The sequence below is a fragment of the Caloenas nicobarica genome, chromosome 2 (genome assembly GCF_036013445.1).
Source record: "Caloenas nicobarica isolate bCalNic1 chromosome 2, bCalNic1.hap1, whole genome shotgun sequence".
Taxonomy (NCBI): domain Eukaryota; kingdom Metazoa; phylum Chordata; class Aves; order Columbiformes; family Columbidae; genus Caloenas; species Caloenas nicobarica.
The window spans coordinates 135,094,150-135,116,258 of record NC_088246.1 but is presented as its reverse complement, the minus strand read 5'-3'; the positions used below and the strand labels follow the sequence as shown (position 1 = coordinate 135,116,258).

General features: G+C 41.8%; 1 protein-coding gene across 1 annotated transcript; it reads left to right on the top strand.

Annotated features, from left to right (window-relative positions):
- The first annotated feature begins 1,629 nt into the window (after positions 1-1,629).
- Positions 1,630-16,336, top strand: PAG1 (phosphoprotein membrane anchor with glycosphingolipid microdomains 1). Its single transcript, XM_065629420.1, has 6 exons — positions 1,630-1,823; positions 4,477-4,528; positions 5,048-5,144; positions 7,924-8,519; positions 13,048-13,107; positions 15,058-16,336. The coding sequence occupies exons 1-6, from the start codon at positions 1,699-1,701 to the stop codon at positions 15,406-15,408; spliced, it is 1,281 nt and encodes a 426-aa protein (XP_065485492.1). The 5' UTR covers positions 1,630-1,698; the 3' UTR covers positions 15,409-16,336.
- Positions 16,337-22,109: the final 5,773 nt, after the last annotated feature.

Sequence of the window (22,109 nt, the reverse complement as noted above, 5' to 3'; positions counted from 1 at the left end):
ACCTACTCTTCCCATCCTGGGGATTTATGGGGGTTTGGAGGAGTTACAGATTATCTGACTTTCTTATAATGTGGCCAAACTAGAAATATTAAACTACACTTTGAAGTTTGTCTTTCAAGGATCAGCAACTTTTACTGTCTTTTGTTTGTTTCTTCCCATTTCAAGTTGTTGAAATGCCATTAATGTCTAAAAGAAAAAAAAAAAAAGGCTCTTCTTAGAAGGTGTCCAGAAGTCTGATCCTGCATGGTAGAAACCAATAAGCCCATTTTATGCAGGAACAGAATTGTTACTTGATTACTTGCAAGAGCTACCCAGTCACATAGCTTAGTCGTTACAAGTTTCTTCTGCTCACTCACCAGATTTCCTTTGCTGTGAATGGCCTTTTTCTGGAAATTAATCTTTTTTCTTGTGAGATTTTAATAACAAAATGATGACATGGTGTTTTTTGATACAGATATGATATTAGTATCTAATTGAATTGCTACTACAAAGTGCGCTTCTGCTGAAAAGAAAAAAAAGTTTACATATTCCATATATAAAATATATATATGAAAATGTATGCAAAAGATTAAAGTAAATCCTAGTGACTTTAGACTTCAGCCTTATGTTTGTGCTACTTTTTAATTCCCAAAAAAATACTGCTCATTTCTTCAGCATTGTGGTCTATTTCAGTGTTTATCAATCTTGAGGTATGGCTGGAAGCCTGTAAGTAGACTTTGCATAACCCGTTCCTAAATTATGGGGAAATGTATATCTTCTGCAGTGCACAATGAAAGACAACTTTTTAATTTTGCGATGTCAACAATGTATTACATTAAAAACGTGTATAAAATTTTTAGAATATATTGTATACCGAAACTTCTATAGCATAAATGCCATTTCACCAGGATGTTTCTCCAGGGGCTGCTGTGCTGTAGCAAAAGTTGTGTTTATCCAAGTTCTTAAAAACCACTCTCTATTTTTCTCATTAGTTGTTTTCTTAGACTCAGGAGGGAGAAACAAAAAAAGAAAGTTCAGGATTATTACTCTCCAGACATACTATTAAGAAAAGAAGCATTTCACATAGAAATAAGATTAGATCTGATCTGCTGTGAGAAAGGTGTTCACTCTATTCCTTTCAAAGGCTGACCTCACTTACGTGTCACTGTACCTCAAGCACTGAATCACGTGCAGGTAGGAGATGCTGAGAGGGAAGGAGATGAATGCCTGCTGCACCTCTCTTTTTGGCTTGTCAACTTTGCAGAAGTTGTAGTTGGTTTTGAAAGCTCACTTTTCAATGAAGTTAACAAATACCACTGCAAAGGAGACTATTCTGTCCCTCAAAGTGGCTTTATAAACTTTTGCCTCAAAATACGATTACAGAGATACTGGACTACCTTTGATTCGTGTTGAGATTATAGATAGGTAACAGCGTTCGTTAATATTTGACAAGGTTTGTTCTATGTCGCCATCAGGAACGTAGCTAAAAATATCTTCGGCTGACTGGCTTATACTCAAAACTGGTTTTTTGTAAGATCTGGATTTGAAAATCTGTCCTGTCAGATTTCTAGCTGTCAGATTCATTATTTTCAAAATTTACATTAACCTATAATGGTGTTTTTCTTTCTGCAGAAACAGAAGGTGCACGCAGCACAGATGCCGGCCTTCTCCAAGGAATAACCTCTTCATCCCCAAGTGACGGCAGCTCCTGCTGAGACCATGGGGCCAGAGGGTGGTTTCTTAGGCAGTGGAGAGGTCCACGTGATCCTGTGGGGAAGTTTGGCAGCCGTGACAACACTCTTGTTCCTCACCTTCCTCATCTTCCTCTGCTCCAGCTGCAACAGGTAAGGCTCAGGAGCTTAGGGGCAGTAGCAGTTCTTGAGTCAAAAAGTGCAGGGACTGAAATAGCTTCATGAATAACTAGTTAGGAAGAAATACTGAGGACTTAGGTACAGAAATTTAAAAAAAAAAAAAAAGGTACAAAATCTGTTTTCAAAGCAAACCTGTATTTGAACAGTTCTATTCATTCCGAAGTCTAAATTCTCTTTTTTTCTTTTGCTGTGAAGGAAAAACACTTGTGTTTGCTAGGTGCTTTCTCCTAAGCTGAAGCCTAGAGCTCAGGCAGACACTTGGCAGATCACACCACTGATGGGAAACTGAGAAAATTAGGTTGGCCAAACAAGACCAAAAAAGTATAGATAAAAAGGAAAGGAAAATAATTTTGATGTATCTCAACTTTGCTTTGGCCATTCCTGAAGACTAGGGAATTGATCCTGACATTCAAGCCGAAATGAATAAGAATCAGTGATACTAATTAATGTCTTGTACTTGTAGCTGATCCTTATTTTCTTCTCCATAAGAGGGTTCAGTTTTACCAATACAGGCACTTCTACTGACTTTGTTTATTCACGTTTCAAGGCCCCTTCATGACAGGTAAGCTGAGCCCCGCTGATGGCACAGGGGAGCTGGGCAGCCTGCGCTCAATCCAGGACACCCTTCCAACACCTCAGACCCTTCACCATGAGGAGAGGGGCTGTTTTGGTCCGTATCACTACGTTTTGCCAGCATAGTTTTATAAACCAAGTGTATGAGAGTAAAAACCTCTATCCGTAACTCAGTGTAGCAGCAAAATCTTTGTTTTGGACCCTCATGCCTATAGGAGCACATTCTTTCAGCACAGAGAGCCCTGAGGAATCTGTGCAGCCATAAAATACCCTACATTGACATAATTTGTGTCTGTTGGAAGACCCTGTTTTCCAGCAGGATTTCTTTAATGCCCACGCTGCAAAAAACAGTCATGCACAAGACCAGACCCCAGAAGTTGGTTGAAACCCTAAAAAGCATAATTTCATGTGATTCAGGAGAAATGCTTCTGTTGCACTGTAAGCTGTTAGATGACATTTCAGTGTCTTATTCCTCACAGTTTCCTCTGATACCTGAACAAAAATAGTAGAAATATGTTTAGGGCTTTTTAAAAATTAATTTAAAAGCATAAAACCTATTTGAAAAATCCTTAAGCCCACAACAAACATTGCAGTTAGGTACCATGTTTTGTCTTGTAACACTCCAGCCCTTGAAACATGTCTATAAATATGTTTTTAAGACAGAATCAAACCTCTGAGTATGTCTTTGCAGTTACAGACATATATTGTCAGAAACCGGTGATGCTCTTCAATAAATTCTTGTGTTGCTAGTCTGGACACAGTATCTTTTATTTCAGGTCATTCTGTAGGGCAGGTTGTTAACGCATAAATGCAATTATGTAAAATTTCTTCCTAGCTTAGTCTTCAAAAATGATTGAGGACATGGAAAACAGAATAAAATCTACTCTTTCTAAAATGTCAGTCAGAAAAATTCCAGAGAGGATATTAAGTATTAGTAAACTTTAACCATGCTCGGCATTGATGCAGACTTAACTTGCTCCATTTTCTTATTTCACTTCAATGTGGGAAGTACAGTGCATTGCAGACTTCAGAAGAAGCACGGATTTTCTATTGTCAATATTTTCTCAGCTTTTTACTTGCACTTTCATCTGGGAAGACCTTTTAGTGGCCTTCTAGTACTAAAAGTAGGCCTACAGGAAAGATGGGGACGGACTCTTATCTGGGAGTGGAGGGATACGACAAGGGGTAGCAGTTTTCAACTGAGGGTGGTTTTAGATTAGATATTAGAAAGAAATTCTTTATTGTGAGGGTGGTGTGAGACACTGGAACAGGTTACCCAGAGAAGCTGTGGATGCCCCATCCGTGGGACTGTTCAAGGATGGGGCTTTGAGCAGTCTGGTCTAGTGGAAGGTGTCCCTGCCCATGGCAGGGGGGTTAGGACTAGATGATCTTTAAGGTCCCTTCCAATCCAAACCATTCCATGATTCTATTATCATTTTAAGCTCATGTTTTATTATGATATTTCAGAATAAGAGTTGTATTTCCAAAATGGTAGAATCTGGAAACATGATCCTTACTTTGAGTCCTGTGAAGTAGGATTGGTTTTAAAATTAAGCTTAAGGCCTCTGCTGCTATGAAATCTGTAGGCTTATGCTTATTATTAATTATAATCAGCATCCTGAGTGGAAGAAGGCTGGATTTTGTGGCCCTTTTCTACCTCTTTATAGGATAAACTCATTTTACTGACACAGATTAAGGTAGTCTGTCACCAAAACATGTATCTCATGTATCTGCGATCATTTCAGATATGTTTAAATTGAAGGTAATAATATTTTGATTATCATCAGTTACTCCTTACTGCAATCTTACACTGAACAAGAAGAAGGGTTGTATGTTTTTTGTATATCTTCAGATATGTTCATCACTGCCCTACCTTGTTGGTGACCTTACACAGAGGCCATATTAGTCCCTGTAATAAATTTTCAGCTATTCCTTTTTCAATATTTTTGTGAATCCCGGTTCTGCTCCCTTCAGGTGTGTAAGATCTATTAATGACTGACATTTGTATATTAGTATAATCTGTAGTAACAGTTCATACATCTTTTTCATTAAGGGAAAAGAAGGCCAAACATCAGAATGGAGATCATGAAAATCTGATGAATGTGGTGAGTATTTATTTCTGGCAGCTTGTGGCTGGCTTGCACCAAGCTCCTTGCAAAATACTGCAGGTTGGAAAATAGCTCAGGAGTTTGGAGATGGTTGAGCAAGGGAAATGTTAAATGTTGCACAAGAGGAAAACGAGGAGAACTCATGTAGACCCCAATAATCTGCATTTTCTCAATGTTCTTTCTGTCACCATTTTCACTCCAGATCTCCTGCTTTTCTTTCACTCTGTTTGCAGCGCAAGTGCGGTGTACCTGTTTGTCAGCTGCTCCCTTCTCACAGGTTAAAGCCATGGTGATTTCTGTTACCATAAAAGTTGGAAGGGAGATCACTCTGGACATACTTGTATTTGTTTGTTTAAACATCTATAAACACAGGCACCTAAATCTTTCAGCATAGTCAGCATAGTCCCAGCTGTGAGTCAGGGTTCTGAGATCAGAATGAAATTTGTCGCGTGATCTACTTAGGCAAACATTTGTTCTGATCCAGCAGTGATGAGATCTTACTAATTTGTGTTGCAGCCTTCCGATAAGGAGGTGTTCAGCCACTCCATCACAAGTTCAGCCACAGAGCCCCCCCCAAGCAGCGACCAGAACGGGGTGCTCAGCAATGGTGAGGGTGAGTAGCGCAGCCCCTGCGGGCGGGTGGGCGAGCGGCGCCGTCCCCTTGCCCACAGCTCCCACCGCAGCTGCACGTTGATGGTGGAGAACATAATTCACACAAAACTTATGTTCAATTAAGAAATGTGGTGAGTGCATTTACCTTGCTGGGAAGGCAGAAGCCCATCCCATGGAGATGTTGGGATTTTAGGCTGCATCTGCGCTTCCTTGCTGGGCATGCCCTGGCACAGCCCTGCACCCTGACTCCTGGTCCTCCACACCAGCCAACACTGGGAAGGTGCTGGGGTCCTCCTCTGGGCCACCAAGCCACACCTGCAGGGAGGCCAGGCCATCAGGCAAATGCTGCTGCCTTCCCAAACTTCATCCAGCTACCTTGGAGCTTCACTCCTGGAGGCTGTGGAAATATTTCAGGTCCTCCTCCAGGGACTACAGCTTTGGAACATAGTCCTATGCTGCGTGACGCTGTGTATTTTTGTATTTTAGAAAACAAGGCAACATAAATAGGCTTCTTTTTTTTCCTTAGTCTTTGTTTTGCTGAACACTCAAAATGATTCACAGTGAAGTATCATTGGAAAATATTTTACTCAGCTGCACCTAAAAATAAACACGGTCTCAGCTCAGAGCCGCCGGGAGCCGACTGTTGTCTCCACACTAGGCACCAACACCGGGGGCTGCGCTCCTCATCTCCTACCTCCTCAGCTCACTGTGCAGCTGGAGATAAGCTCTTCAGTCTTCACCCCTCAGAAACAAGTATCCAAGGGAATTTTCAGACTTTGTTTTTGCAGCTAATCGCTGTTCCCATCCATTGGCTTGTTGCATATGTAGGTGTGTGTGGCTCACCGAGGGAGTCACGCAGAGCAGTGCCCCGCAGCAGGGCAGCATTTCTCTTTGCCACGAATCACCACACATGCAGCTGCCAAAGCTGCTACTAAAAGGTGTGCTGTCAAGCAGCAGTTTTCAGATTGTCTGATGTTACTAAGTTTTCACTCTGCATAACAACCCTTCTGAATAACAGGAACCAACATGCTTTAATTTTTTAATTTATACTTCATGTGTTCTTTTTGTTAATAGTTCGTTGGGTTTTTTCCTTTTTTTATTTCTGCCAGCCTTTTGAGCAGGGGCAGGGCTATGGAAGCAGCACCATCAAATGTTGGGTTTTTTTCCTTTACCCAACGTGGCACCATTGTGTTTATCTATGCCAACCCCTTATCTACGCCAACCCCTTATTTACACCAACCCGTTCTGTGTCACTACCCATAACCACAGGAACATGGAAATGTGAGCTCTCATTACTTCTGCTTATCCCCCCAGGCTGAACAGAGTGGGTGCTCTCTGGGGTCTGTGACAGTACTCTGCATAGCACAGAAACCCCTGAGAGAAAGCACCAGAAGGGGAAAACATGTTCCAGCTTCTCCAGGCCAGTTCCTGATGTTCCTCAGGAAGTCTGCAGCCATCCGGGGTAGTGACTAGGACATCTTCAGTCCCAGTCAGGACACAGTGGACATGTCTTCCTATTCCACCTATTCCTCCCCAGTTGTATGCAGGAACCAAGTGAATGAAGAAGGATATTTTCCTTTTGCTCTCCTCTCGTCTCCCATCCAGACAGCAATTACTGTCTCAGGCCTCCAGTTCCACAAAGAATTTTGCTGTCAGGGTGCAGCTCACTGTGGGCGCTGCCTGAGTCCCTGTGCCCTGAGCACAGGACAAAGCAACATCCGTGACGCTCACCAAATCAAGGGTACTGATTGCTTCAGCTACACTTTATGTCATCATATCAAACACACTGATGGAAATGGAAGAATGGGTTGATTTTGCTGAGAGAGTGCCCTAGGAACTGTACTAAGAAAAGTAAAGCTCGTCAGAAGTGATTTTTCAAAGAAATGCTGTCATGTAAAGTTACATACCATATACCACCTGAAACGTGCTTGTGTGTGCCCATGTATACATCCCTGAATGCAGGCAAATGTCATTTGTGTGTATTCTAAGATGAGAAGTCCCGTAGATCTCAGTCCCTAACACCCTCTAGTGACAGTGACATGTGACCCACTTCTGGGACTTAAAAAACATGTTCTGCCTAACACTACTTTCTGAAGTCTAGTCTTCTATCTTGTGCATATGGCTGGCTCGTTAGTAGGTTGTCAACCTACATTATGTGCTGCGAGACTAAGAGAAGTACAGCATAGCCTTCCAGCCAGGAGCTTCTGGTGTGGTGTGCAGGGAGGCAGCAGGGCTGGGCGAGGGGTGATCCAAACGAGAATTTGGCCAGTGTGTTAAACAAGGTGAGGAGCAAGCAGGAATGCCTTCCCTTTTGATTGCAAAGGGCAGGGAAATGGAAGGAGGAAAATCTCACAAGGCTTTTATTACAGGCATTTGGTACAAGGCCTCCCTCCGGTGTCGCCCATCTGAGACTACTGAGCAGTCTGTCAGAATTCAATATAGCCAAGCATAAGCCAGCAGAACATCCATGCACACCTACACCTACCCACCCATCCCCGGCTCATACTGTCGATGCCGTTGCTGTGTAATGTGATGTGGGGGTGCACAAAGTATTTAAGATGCTGAAAGAAAGATATTTTAACAGTAGAGTGCAGAAATCTTTGTGGCTGAAACCTTTTGATAAACAAAAAGCATGATGACCACTAGACGTTTCCATGCATTAAGTATCATTTATCCTTTCCGATGAAACACAAAACCAAAATGATGTAGAGAGTACCAAATCACACTCACCTTTCTTAGTTAGGCAATTGTTTAAAATATTTCTTTATCATTTTCTCCAGTACTCTCAGAGGACAGTACAACTGCCTGTATCCAGCCTTATGAAGAAGTACAAACATCTGTCTCTGATCTGCTAGATCAACAGGATAGCCTTGGAAAGTCTATAAAATGTCACCAGAGCCGGGAACTACCCAGTATTCCCCCTAACAATACCATGGAAACCATCATCTCAGCTAGAAATGCAGAAAATGATCAAGGTCTTGGAATGGAAGGGCCTTACGAAGTCTTGAAAGACAGCTCCTCTCAAGAGAACATAGTCGAAGACTGCTTGTATGAAACTGTGAAGGAAATCAAAGATGTTGGAGCAGTAGCCAGCATGGAAGGGAGTTGTAACAGCAAATCAAAGGCTTCACTGACAATTTCTGAAGATCAGGATCAGATTCCTGAGTGCAGAATTGAATCAGCAGAATATGCATCTGTTGACCGAAACAAAAAAAGTCGGCAAAGTGCTAATTCAGAAAGCCCTCTTGACAACACACCAGATGTAGAGGATGAGCTTCCCCCTCCAGTACCCATGAAGCTTCTTGATGAAAATGAGAATGTGCAAGAGAAAGAAGTGGAAGAAGAAGTGACAGAAGGAGCAAGTAAACCAGAGAAGGTAAATACTGCAAATACTTGTCCTTGTCAAACAGGCAGATAATGATAAAGAATATATGGACGGGAGAGGATTTTTTTTTTAATAACAAAAAAATGCCAAGGAAACAAACAAAAATACTCAAGGTGATACAAGACTGTAAAATATGGAAATATTAAAATGTACGGTATAGCCTTCACATTATAGGCATGTATTCATTCTATTGCAACCTATATTTTGGATCATCGCAGTATGTGCTTTATAAGGCTTTTCCCAAATATTATCCAGAAATTGAACAGGAAGCCTCTGGTTCTTTATTTGATAGTATTCTACCTGTGGCAGCTATTACAATAGGTATCCAGTACCCCTGTTAACATTTATATCTTGTTCAGAATGGCTCCCCCTTTTACAGAAAGGAGAGGGGGGCATTCTTGGAGGATGCCCTAACTTTAGGTGTGCCTCCTTTCTTGGGCCACTTAGGCTTAGCCGTGTGTGAGGCATCTGCTTAAAGCCACTTGCCTCGTCCGTCTCCGTTGGGAGAGAGGGACAGAAAGAGAGATTGCAACTGTCAGCTTTTATTTTTGTCAAATTCCGTATGTCCCATGTAAACAGCGTAATAAATTTCTACCTGCTGAAATCATGGCCAAAAGTTATGTTTCCTCAGCAGCGTATTCTTTCTGCCAGCCTTGGGATAAGTTAGTGGTGTTCTTGAAATGATGAATGATGACATTTTCAACAAGTTATTTTCCTGTTTTTAGTTTTTCACCAGAATTAATTTTAAAGATGCTTTCAGATCATTGGCCAGAGTTTTCATAAAGTGTTGAGTCTGCATTTTTCAGAACTAGTTTAAGTAGCTTGTTATTAATTGTGAATGAAAGAACTGTGATTTTAGCAGGCTAGTATAATTTTGGTGTCTGAGATGTCAAATAACATTAGGTACTGATGAAAATATTCTAAAAATTCTTAAGATGTGATGTGGCATCTTAAGGTAAACATTTACCTGAAAAATCATAGCAGAGCTGAGGTATTGCTGCCTGATTGTGGTTGCTCTCTTATTTGAAGTATTTCAGTGATCCAGGCAAAGGGCAGAAAAATACCTTGTTAAATAACTGATTAACCATTTAAACTCTAAAGCACAATAGAATCAAAATGAAAAAAAAACTGAAGACTACTCATAATATAAAAATGGCTTATCTGGACTTTTCAGTGCATATTCGTACAAATAACAAGCTCATTAAGTAAAAAATTAAGACGTGATTGTCAACAATAATCCACCAACACTCCCTCCTTCCAAATTCCAGCCATATGTAATTTCTAATTAAACTTCTAGAGAAACAGCGTGCTATAACAGTGACATTTTTCCTACCAGGTGTGAAAAGCCTTGCAGAAAATCATTGTATTTCCCGGGCAACAATACAAAGGAAAAGCATTTGCTGTTCTGTAGCTCCCCAACATACCGTGTATAGTGTCAGTAACTGCAAGGAGTGGGCATTGATTCAGATGGTTCAGGTTTTGAAGGATTAATCAAGAGATGACACATGCAGTCCCCTAAGTGCCAGAAGAAAAAGGTGTTTGTCTAATTAAAATTTATTCAGAGCTAAAGCCATCCCGAGTTAGAGCTTGGGCAGCATCAGAGCGTTCCCGCATTCGCTCCTCAGTACATGCATTATGCATCGAAGCGAGCGCCTGTGCTGTCCTTCAGAGCTACAGCTGCTGCAGAGTTGGAAATGGTAATTGATGGAATATATAAATGTCATTATTGCTGGCATTGTGTGGGAACGTGGTTACGGGATTGTTTTTCTGTTGTGATGATGATAATTTTCCCCTCTGTTTTGCTGCTTCAAACAATGCACAGCAATGCCTGTTTTTTCCGATGTGGCAACCAAAACCAAGACGTTGATGGAAATGTATGTTACATTGATAACTCTTTTAGTTCAACAGACTCCGTAGGTGTCTGGTTTTGCTTCCTCTCTTGTGAGGCTACTTGGCTGCCTTGCTTAATTCGACATCCATCTCCCAGAGTTTTCAACCTTCTGCCCTGACCTTGATGAAGAGAGAGGTTAGGCTGCAGTCGTGCGAGTGTCTCTCACTGCAGTTAGGCTTTGCTTTACTAGGGCAGCCAGGATGATCCCCAGCCCATGGCAATTCCTGAAGGACACTCATCTGGGAGAGCACTAAGTGGACCAAGCCAGAGATCATTCCAGTATATAACAGCATGGAAAGGATAAAGCTAGGCATCAAATAACTGGGTTAAAATTAGTTATCTAAATTGGTTATTGGCCATGACCCAGCCAAATCCTTTGGAAGGTTTTGGTGAAGCTAGGCACCTTTAACAGCATGATGCCTCTTACAGGCCTCCAGCACCTGGAAAAACTTGGGCATAGTTCTTCTCATAAAACTGGAGAGGCAGAATAGTGTTTCTTTAGTTCTTCCTTTTTAATTAAAAAGGGAAATTACAGATCTCCTTTTTCACCCAGGCCTTTCCAGAGTGAGCACTGGTGGAAATGCTCTCTGTGTGTACATTTGGCTGCTGCCATCCGATTTCAGACTTGCGCAGCCTGAGGATGGGCAAAGCATCTCTTATAAATGCACCAGAAGAGAATGATCTTCTTGTTCTGATGCCTGAGGCAGGTGCAGCGGCTGAGCCAAAGAGCAAAAAATCAAGTGCCATCGAGGAACAAAAGGAAAGTGGAAGGCAAATAAGGGCACGTGCTGTTTGCATTGCTGCTGTTGAGGTTTCAGGTATAATTTATAACATTGCTAGGTACAAAATGTTTAGGAGGAAGGTTTTTTTCAGTATCCAAGATGATGATAGCCTTCAAAATTGATGTGTCAAAAGTTCCACATTTAGAAGAAAGAACGCTAAGTCCTAGGGAAATGAGAACAGGATTGCCAACACCCTGGGGTATTTGTCAGTACTTGGGTGGGAAACTGTAGAAGGGGTCCTGACATGTGATGTTTATAGACACACTGATGAGAGAAAGTCACTGCAGAATTTTGCAAATACGTATTTCTTTTAATGTGTGAGCAAGGAATTAGTAACTTACTTCTGAACATAGAAAGTATCCTGCAAATAAGAAAAACAAAACTGAGCTGCTGCAGTGAAGCAGAACTAATAAAGGGCCAAAATACATTTGAACTTCTCCTTTTTCTTTTTTTTTCCTTCTTTTCTTTTTTTGGTTAGTAAACAAACTGCAGGTTAAGGAGCACATTCTCTAGATGGTGAGAAAGAAGCAAGGGAGTTGTTAGACATGAGGGAAGCCCCCCGGGAGCAGTGGGCAGACCTCTGTGTGCTTTGGGTCAGGGTCTTTATTGGAAGTGCCCCAGGGGTTTGAAGCTTGATATTTACCAGAAGCAAAAACACCAAGAAAAATGGGAGTAGGAAAGAATTTGTTGTAATCATCCTCTGTGGGGAAAAAAAAAGAGTCTTGTGTGTCTAGTATGTGCCTGGAAGCGGTATTCAATCAACAGTGCTAAAAATAGCTCTACTTCTCCACCTTGTTCTGCATTGTAGGAGGCCTGGAGTATTTTAGGTGGAGAATGTGCATGAAACTCCAAAATAGGGCCCCTTGCAAACAGTTCCCTCTGAATCACTGTGGAGCAGGGGTCCCGCAAAGCCTTCTCGCCCCAGGGGCGAGGAATCAGACACCAGCGTCTTCCTTGCCATGAAGGTCCTAAGATGTTTTTCGTAAGAGCAAAATGCTTTTCCCCCAGTGTTTCATTACCTGATTTCTATATGACGCTTTGCATGCTGGAAGTTAGACATGACACCACACCAAGGCCTACGTCCTTTAGTGACTTTGATACGTGAACTGGACCCAGCCAGAGGCTTTGAGGGTTGAGCTGCCCGTCTCGAGGTGGGTTGCAGCAGGTCTTCTCCGTGGTCAGGGTCCGAGCAGTTGTGAGGCAGCGCTGGGCACCTCTGCACAGCTGCTGCATCTCCTGGGGGAGCAGGACACGGCACCTCCCTCACAGCACCTCCAGGATCCACTGAGTGAAGGATCATAATCGTCAGGAAGGTGCCAGCTGAGTACTGTTGTTTTGTCATCTGAAACCATATCTGAAAATCACGTGGAAGGCCAACTAGTGTGTCACAACAGCTGAGTTTTAATTGTTCAAAAGCCTTTGCAGACTCTTTCTTGCTTCATTAGAAGTGTAAAGGCAGGGATACAGCAGAACAGAGTTTGTTTTAACCATTACATTATTTTTACCCTTTTCAGGTCAGGACAAGAAGAGATACATTAAAAAGCTCTCCTAACCTCAGGGCTGTTATCTCAAGAGATGTACTCTGGTTATTAGGGATATTAGCTGTGTAAAATGGAACTAGTGAGCCAATGACCATAAAATATAATGTATTGATTGTAATGGGAGGGTTTTATTACAGGTTTCACACTGTTGACTGGTAATGAGCTTTTTTCTTTCTTTCTTTCTTTCTTTCTTTCTTTCTTTCTTTCTTTCTTTCTTTCTTTCTTTCTTTCTTTCTTTCTTTCTTTCTTTCTTTCTTTCTTTCTTTCTTTCTTTCTTTCTTTCTTTCTTTCTTTCTTTTTTATAGAGGCTTAGTTCGATGTCTTACAAGTCTCGAGAGGAAGATCCATCTCTTACAGAAGATGAGGTAGGTTTCTTGCACAAAAATCCAATAACTGACTAGAGACCTTTTTTCAGGCAGAAATTAGCATAAGCTCTGCATGATTAAGCAAGATCTAAAAAGGTGAAATTCGTCTGAAGGGAAAATGAAGGCCAAAGTTTCTCTGCACAGAGTTTGTGCTGCCACATGCCAAAAATCAGTAGTATTCTAGCATATGGCTGTATCGGGCCAATAGGTTAAAAAATGGTGTCAGAAAATACCGGGAGGCCACAACTAGCTCATCGTTAGGGCAGCTTCCTAGGTTTGGATGACGAGCTCTACTTAAGCATAATAATCAGCAGCCCTTTGAAACATGTTCCATCTGCCCTACGCAGAGTGTTTGTGGCTCTGGGAAATAAAAGGAAGCACAATAAAAGCACTGGAACATAAACTGCTCTTTAAAATGTCTGTTAGTCAAATAAATTGAGGACATTGAAACAAAGACAGAAAAATTAAACAGAAATAAGGTTGCTTGTGATCATCTGCAATACACCCATGCGATTTATAAATATTTTCTTCGGACATAAAGGTAAACAGAAACTTGGCAACGAGCTGAGTGAACTAATGCTTTCTGCCAGGAGGAGCACTCCCAGACATTAATGAATAAATTGATCCTTGAACTGACTTCATGCAATTTAGTGCTGGAAAGGGGTTGAAGTATGGATGAGCAGAAAAGCCATTTTTTGTTTGGTTGGCTGAAGTAAGTAAAAAGTAAGAAGTATTGCCATCTGCAATTGGAGATCTCTTTTTACTAAAAACAAACAAACTAAAAAACCACACAACAACAACAAACAGAATTAACAATTAACAGAAGCGATCTGGTTCATCTGCACCACTCAGTGTTGCTTAATGGTAATGGATATTTTCATGCGAATCTACTATTTTAGCGGGGTTGGTACAAATCCAGAGTGGCCTTGTATGCCTGGGAAAGACTTGCAATGTAACAGAAGAGCTATGCTGCAATTGCGATGTTAGGTCCCAGAGAAGCAGTGCAGGGAATCTCATCCAACTGCCCAGTTTGAGGGATATTATCTGGGAGAGGGAGTCAGAGCAGCTCCCTGTGCTCGGCACCAGCCCCGGCAAGCCCTGAGCAGATGGACACGTGGACACAGGCTTCTCCTGCAACTCTTCACGCGCTTGTTTAAGCACTCCACCTCCTCAGAGGGGAGTTTTAGAGCGAGGAGTGAGACTCCAGCTCCCTCTCTTGTGTTTGTAGTAGCCGAGAGGTTTCAGTCTCTGGACTGAAGTTCTGCAACGCAGTCACTGAGATGCAGTTCCTCCTTGTAGGCAAAGTTTCGTCAAAAGAACAGGTCTTAAGTATCAAGATCGGCACTGACTATTTGCCATTTCCTGTTGTGCATAATTTGTCCACTGATTTTTCATGTTTTCTTCACGTGACTTGGTGCCTCCTTGGTCCTGCCTATGAACACAACAAACAACTACTCTCCTGTTGGGTTGTCTCTAAAAACAGAAAAGTAGCAGCTACCATTAAAAATAATAATAATTTTTAAAACCTCAAGGATCAGACAACATCATTTTCCTACATTGTAGCAGCTAAACTTGATCATCCCTTTGACACCTGTCTCCACCTTGAGCCCAAGCTGGCTCCAGGACCATAGCAAAACTTGCAAGAGCTCCTGCTTACAAAGCGATTCCCTTTTGTCCTGGGTCTAATTTGCCTGCACAGGATTTATGTTCAAAGAAATTTTACATTCATGAACTTCTTTTATAAAGCATTCTTTTTTGAACAAAAATCCATTTAGAAATGCACGCTAGAAAAGAAAGGATTTGTAAGAAATTTGTAAGAAAGGATATGGTTTTTTTAGGAGATCCTGTCTTTTCTTAAATAACCAACATCCTTGTGGTGGAAGGGGTACAAACTGGCACACAAGCTTTATGCCATGCTTAAAACACTCAGCAAATGTTTCCTTTTCCTAGATCTCAGCCATGTACTCGTCGGTGAGTAAGCCAGGACAGGCCATCAAGGCACTGGATTCTCCTTACACCTGTATCCAAGAAATTACGTCTCAGAGGTCCCCATCTGTTTGCAGTGGCCTCTATGCAAGTGTGAAGGACTTTGAAAACACCCTAAATGCTACCACTGTGCCTCAGTCAGTGGACAGACCAAACGGGGAGCTGGAGCCTGACTATGAAGCTATCCAGTCTGTGAGCCGAGAAGAAGACAGGACCTTGTCTGTGCCTCACACAAACCACTCTGCTCTTTCGGGAGAGAATGACTATGAGAGCATAGGGGACTTGCAGCACCACAGGGATGTCACCAGACTTTAACTACTCCGGCAGGCATATTTCAGCACGTTATCTTACTCGCTGGTATTTTCAAAGGAACATGTGAAACACGGAGAGAGAAGTGCTTCTCCTTTTGAAGAACAAAGCTAAGTAGAGAGCAAAAGTTGTGAAGAAGCAGTGTACATTTCAGCCAGGGTGTGATACCCATAGATTATTCTGGGTGGTGGATGGAGGCTCACGGGAAAGGGTATGTCAGGTCGGAATGATGACCAGGACAACGTAAAGGCTTCTTGATCGTTAGCTCCACAACAACCAGAATTTGTGGTGGAGTACAGGGCTTGTCATCCCGATAGGATTCCATACCAAAAAGACTGCCTTTACACAAAGCTAACTTTTCATTTGAAAAGATTATTTTATGTCATTTGCTTCCAAGTAGCTTTTCAAGCATCATTTTTCATTCAAGTATGGGCATCCACAACACTGAGTAAATCACAGATCACCGTACCTCAACTCAGACTTACTTAGCAGGGCTGGGGACAGTGTGCTCACTTCTGTGTGTTTTGGGGAGGTCTGTCCATATTCATTGCAACTAAAGTGCAAACAACAGTACTTCACAAGGGACCTAATCCAAATGTACTTGAATTCATTCTGTTGGCTTTTTCTTTTCTTTAATGTCAAGAGCTGTAGCATATGACTTGCAATATTTGAGATGTGTCCTGGTATTTGTAGATTTTTTTTTTGTTGTTTAATTATTTGTGAAGTCCTGCGACACCCTTAGTATTCTTGTGCCATTCCCCTCACGTGCACACATATACCTACGCATACACACCAGACGATTGTCATGTTGAAAAAAGTTGTGCAAACGAATGCATTGGCTTAATGTTTAGTCTAACCTTAACAGTGTTGAGTCATTTTTTTTAAGAATTTTGTCCTTTTGTAAGACTGAAAATATTTTAATGTTTGTCTGGTTTATTATAGAGGAAAATTTATGTACTCTGGGTGATATTTTTTATTTTTACAACATATTTTTCATCTTCAAAGTTTTTGTAGATTAACTTACTGGTTTATGTAACAAGAAGAATCCCATTCTTTGGGCTTTATTCAGTTTTCCTTTAATATTTTTTTCTATTTCAGAATTATGTAAATGAACAATTGCTTTTTTTTTTTTTTTTGGTCTTCTTCAACAGGGATGTGGAACATGCCTTGCAGTTTTTAAGCTCAAAATAATGGAGCCTATGTAAAAGAACACTGCCAAAGGGCAAAAAAAGGCTGAAGAGACAGTGGGATTTAGTCTGGGATAGCCACTGGTCCTCCTTGTTTCTCCACTAAAAAGAGTAGGAGGGCAACCAAGAACTTCTTGGGGCTCTGACAAGCAGTTTGATAGCCACTGGCTTTTCAAACTTATCAAGTTATTCTGTTACTATTAAAAAGTATGGTGCTTGTATGAAATAAGTAGGTACTGGGTTGATACTTTTATTTTCTTCAAGAATAGTGCAATGAATAGTACAATAGTACAAGAGTAGTCCAAGAGTAGAGAACTGGCATTGTGTGATATGCATTTGTACACGTTTATGCGTACACGTGCATATATCTCCATGTATATAAGCATACACGTATAGTTTGGACACAAGTATAAATTATGGTCTGAACCTGGTAGTATTCAAATAACATTGACATATGTAATATTTGGCATGCGCTTGAAGAGTACTTTCTTTTCAATTCAAAGTAAATAGTACATAAACTGAGGTTGGCTTATTCCATAGTAACCTAGAACAGGTTTAATTTCAGTTCAGTTGGTACTGGATTTTGATATATCAGATTGAGTCCTTCTCAGATCAGTGGCCAGTGCTCAACGTTAGTTGGTACTATCAAGCGCAAACAAAGGTCTGGTTATACACATTTATTAGAAATAACTTCATAACTGAAGGAAGTGTACTAATTTATGGGCTTTGCTTGTAAGGAGTACGGCTCTGAGGAGAGCAGCCAAGTTCTGCCCGCAGAGTGATGCAGACTTTTTGCGTCCTGACCTCATGCAACAGCGCAGTACCTGTGAGCCATGACTCTTCTTCCAAGAAGAAACAGTTTGGATCAGTCTACATCCATCGCGTTCTTGACCGTGCCACCGTGCTTCCAGAGCTGCAGCAAACCCTTTGCTTCCACTTCACTGCAGTGCTTTTTAGAGCTGACTTCGGTCTTCCTTTCTGGAATTTTTTTCCCTCAAAAAAAGGTTTCTGTTCCCTTTACCGTGAATTCATGAAGTTTGCTTTTGACTGTTCTCTCCTTCTGCTTCACACTGTTTAAGGCCAAAGATAAGATGCACCACATTTCATAAGATCTTTTGTGCTAAGTCCGGAGAATTTCTGAAGTCTTTAACTATGTGTTTGCGGTCTGTTCCTTGCTCAGGGGTAGGGGTTTATATATGTAGTCCTCAGTCTGACTCCTGCATCTTAGTGGCAGGCACACCCCAACTCCTGACATTCCCAAATACATCTCAAGATGCAGTTATACCTTAAAGATTGTCTTACTCTTCGTGTGGACAACTGCTTTTGGAGAAACAGTAGCAACATGAGGCTTGTCGGGTTCACTAGATGCAATTTCAAGACCAGTTTAAAGACAAAAAATAATGCCAGTTAACAGTAATGAAGAATAACACTGAACTCTTGATTATAGAATTTGAAGGCGCAAGAGGAGAAAACTAAACATCACTGTAGAAGTGTCCCCGTGGAGATCAGCAAGCCAAAGGGAGGAGGAGGGCTGCCCCGCTGCTCTCTGCCGTCTGTCAGAGCAGAATAGAGAGTGTTGGTTTGGGGAAAGGGCCATGAGACTCAGCTCCTTTCTTCCTTTCTTTCCCCTCTTCTGACAGCTGCTCCTTGAGACCACCAGACATCCCTTTTCCACAGTGAAGCCCCTTCCCCTCTCTTTTTTCTTGTGTTTTTATTTTGAACCTGCTTCATACAGCCTCGCACCGGGAGCTGGTACTGAGTTTGCAGTCCTGTGGTGCTGGCACGTTCCTTCCCATTTAAATGACCCTTGGGCTGGTCACCACCTTTTCAGCACCCACTGGACCCTCAGCCAGGTGGGGCAGGAGCTCAGGTTGTGGGTTGCTGCTGGCAACGTGTGCATCTGCCCTCAGCTCTTGAGACCCCCCTGCACTGGGAGCTGCAAAAAGGAATTACTCTCCTCAGCAAGGACGCACGGGGTAGTCCATAAGTCCCCTACAGCCTCCATTATAGTCTAATGCTGAAGAAAAACGTTTTAGAATTCAGTCCAAGGTTCTTAAGTGAATAATGACACCTTGACAAATAATCAAGCTTCTGTTTTAGTTCTCTCTTTCCAGAAGTAAGATCTATTCCTTTATAGCTGTTGCCAGTGCTTCCTTTTTGCAAATATACCGGATGGCAAGATTTTTCCAACAGTAATCCCCAAATAGATTAATCTGACAGTAAAGAGAAGGGAGTCTCTCCTACTCGTCTCTTCATTGCTGTTTTTTCTCTTTCACCATATCCCTAAATAAAATGCCATCGTCCAAATTTCAGTATTTGTTACCTGGTGATCTTTTCTGGGGAGGCTTCACAGTCCTATTTCAGGGGTGTCAAACTCATTTTCACTGAGGGCCACATCAGTAGTTACATTTATACAGTCCTAAAATTACATTCGGCCCTCTGAAGGCAACCGCGAGGCTCATGTGGCCCCCAGTGGAAATGGGTGTGACAGCCCTGGTCTATCTCTTTGCCTCCATTTTTTGTCATAACAATATAAGGTCTCACATCAAGTTGCCACGGTGAGGCCAGGACAAGCTGTAATGTGTGTATAACTGCGCTAGTGTAAAGGTCCTTTCTGATTTCCTTCTGGGAACTGGTAGAGATATGAAATGCAGTTTAGATGCCTATTCCATAAATCATGTGGGAGTTGTTCTAATCACATACCTAAACCAGTTCTTGCCACGTACCTAAACCAGTGCTAACCCCATATCTAAACCAGTTGCCTCTTTCTATGATGGCACAGAATTGCTTTCTCAGTCATGGAAACAGATTCTTTACAGATATTTGTAGCACAGGCAGGTGCCTCATTACCACCGTTAGATCAGTTATAGTGCCTTTTTTACAAAGTAGCTAGTACTTGCATACTCTTTTCCATACTGTGTTTGTTTAATACAAAACTACAAAAAGACAACCCCCACTTTGTCTAAGTTGGAAGCAGCTTTACAGAGACACTTTAAATGTACTGGAACTCAGTTAGCCCTACAATAGCAATAGTCTCTCACAAAAGTCCTTTAAAAGGCCCAGTACTGTAGCCTTGATGACTAAGCTTTGCAATAAGAATTATCAGTCGTCTTCTGAAGTTTTTCAACAGTGAGCATTCAGGGAGGTGGTGGCCTTTGTCCATGTCAACTGTGAACAATTATTAATAGTTGCTTCAGTCTTTGTGTTAATATCAGTTGCAGGCTTGCTTACATGTAGCAGGATTTGTGGGGGCTGAGTAGGTGAAGGGATTAATATTTGTGAGTCACCCAGAGCTGGACCGTCCCCACAGCAGCAACTGGCTGAGGACCAGCTGCCTTCTTCCTCAAGCCCTCGTCTGTCCTACCTTCAGGGAATCCATCCTGCAGGGATTCTTCTGGGCTGTGTCCATCTCCATAGCTCCCTGAACAGCTCCTGTCTGCTCTCTTGGTCACAACGCTGTACACGCGGTGCTCTCCGTTCAACCTTTCAATGGTGCTTTTATCAGATGCTGGCTAAATGGTTTCAATGTGCTCTCTGAAAGCCGATGTGCAAAGTTGTGACGCAGACCACTCTCCCTGGCGTTGTCTGCTTCCCAGAGCTCGGCGGTGACTGTTCCTCTGACTACAGAAGGCTGGCAGCGCTGCCCTGTCTCGCGTTCATCCCACGCACGGTCAGGACCGAGTCATCACGTGTAACACGCCCAGCTTTTGCCACGGGTGTTTAAACCCAGCCATTTGGGCCAAGTGCCTTGGCTCGCAGGCAGCTGGAGACGTGACTCTCCTCTGTGCAGCGTGGGATCGGAAACATCATCAAGCCCGGCGCAAGGACTCTTTTCTGTCTCTGATTGTGCATTTACCTTTGTTTGCAATATGACTGTAATAAATCTGTTCCTGCGACAAGCGTTTTAATTTGGGCCACGCTCCAATGAGGGATTTTTGCTCTTAAGCAAATTACCAGTTATTTCAGATGAGTGTTACTTAGGTAGGTTGGAACGTGCCCGAAAAAGGCTGTTAATGTGCCTCACAAGTAACTTGCTGTGTGTAGTCTACTGCAAAATGGGAGACTGCAGAAAGAGGCTCAGTCTGACAGGTGCTCCTGTGGTGATGTGCTGAAGACTTTCAACAGCAGGTCTTCTCCTGGGAGAAGGGAGCATAATTGCTATTAATATGATTTCATACCCTGGTGCTGAAGTTGATTTGTAGATCTCTTTTGGGATGGTCATGGCTGAAGACATTGCCAGAGCAGACCTCAGCCTCCAAAAACCAAAAATTTTTTTAAAGTGGTTTTATATTGCGTGCTAGCTTGCAACATATGCTGAGGATTATGCTAAAGATAAATGCTATGGATGTAACATTACAGAGATAAAAACACAGGGTTCCCTTTCTTCAAGGAGAGAGAACCCCCTTTGGTTGAGTCAGTATGAAAGATCCCAGGCTTACAAAAAGTATTAAACAACAATAGTCTTAAACAAATTATTTGCCTATGTGGTAATTTTCCAGGAGTGCATTAGGGTATCACATACACTAGACACTGTTATTTTCCTGTGGACAACAGAAAGATGAAAGCTTATTTGTAATACCAGGTTCCCATTGATTATTAGTAATTGATAAAACTTATTTTACATGTAAGCCAAAGGTCAGGCAGGATGTCTACACAATGTAGATATATTTAAGCTAACTCTAAATAATCCAGCTCAGGTGGTGTAGGCAGAATCACTATAACAATTTAGTGCTCTATTTGATCTGCTCACGTAGCACCCCAATTTCCATAGCAAATGTGTGGATTATATTTGTATTACATACCCATTGGCCTGTGCCCACTCTATAGGTAACATAAAACTTATAGTTCTGATCTTTCAAGTTGTGAGGTTTTGTTTCTGGAGGTCTTGAGTTTCAACCTGTCAAGAAAGACAGTCACTGCAAACATGATAGCAAAGTGCCTAAAAATAAAGATGTTTCTGTGAAGGTAAAGATACTCACTGTTACTGCACAGCAACTTGTCTACTGTATGTGGTCCTCTCTTGCCATACACATTCATGAATATTGGGTTTCATTGGTGATGTTCATTTATTGTTATAATAGCACAGTCTGGGAAGTCTTCTGTCTCTGCAAATTCATTGTCTAATTTTAACTAGCATATGTTTGTTACAGAAAATATAAAATGAGATTCTTTGTTCAGGTTAGAGGGCAGCTATGTTATTCCTTACAGTTTGTGATAGTGCAACAATCTGCTTAGATGATTTACAAAGCATATAAGTATCACGTGACTTCAAAATGCTTCATTTGAGATTTCAGAAGGCCTCTTGTTTGCTAGAACACAATGTTACTAACTCTTGTCATTTTAGTCCTGTCATGTTAGGGGAAGGGGTTTTAAACCTTACAAATCTTGTTACTTAAAAAACCAACCAAACAAAAACAACAACAACAACAACAAAACCCCACAACCAATCAGTGCTGATGTTTTGACTTCCTAATGTCTGCAAAGAGACTCTGATATTTTAACTTTCAGCATAGCTGGATT

Coding starts and splice junctions, on each gene's coding strand:
- PAG1 (XM_065629420.1), top strand. CDS start 1,699: ATGGGGCCAGAGGGTGGTTTCTTAGGCAGTGGAGAGGTCCACGTGATC. Junction 8,520..13,047: donor GAGCAAGTAAACCAGAGAAG/GTAAATACTGCA, acceptor TCTTTTTTATAG/AGGCTTAGTTCGATGTCTTA. Junction 13,108..15,057: donor CATCTCTTACAGAAGATGAG/GTAGGTTTCTTG, acceptor TCCTTTTCCTAG/ATCTCAGCCATGTACTCGTC.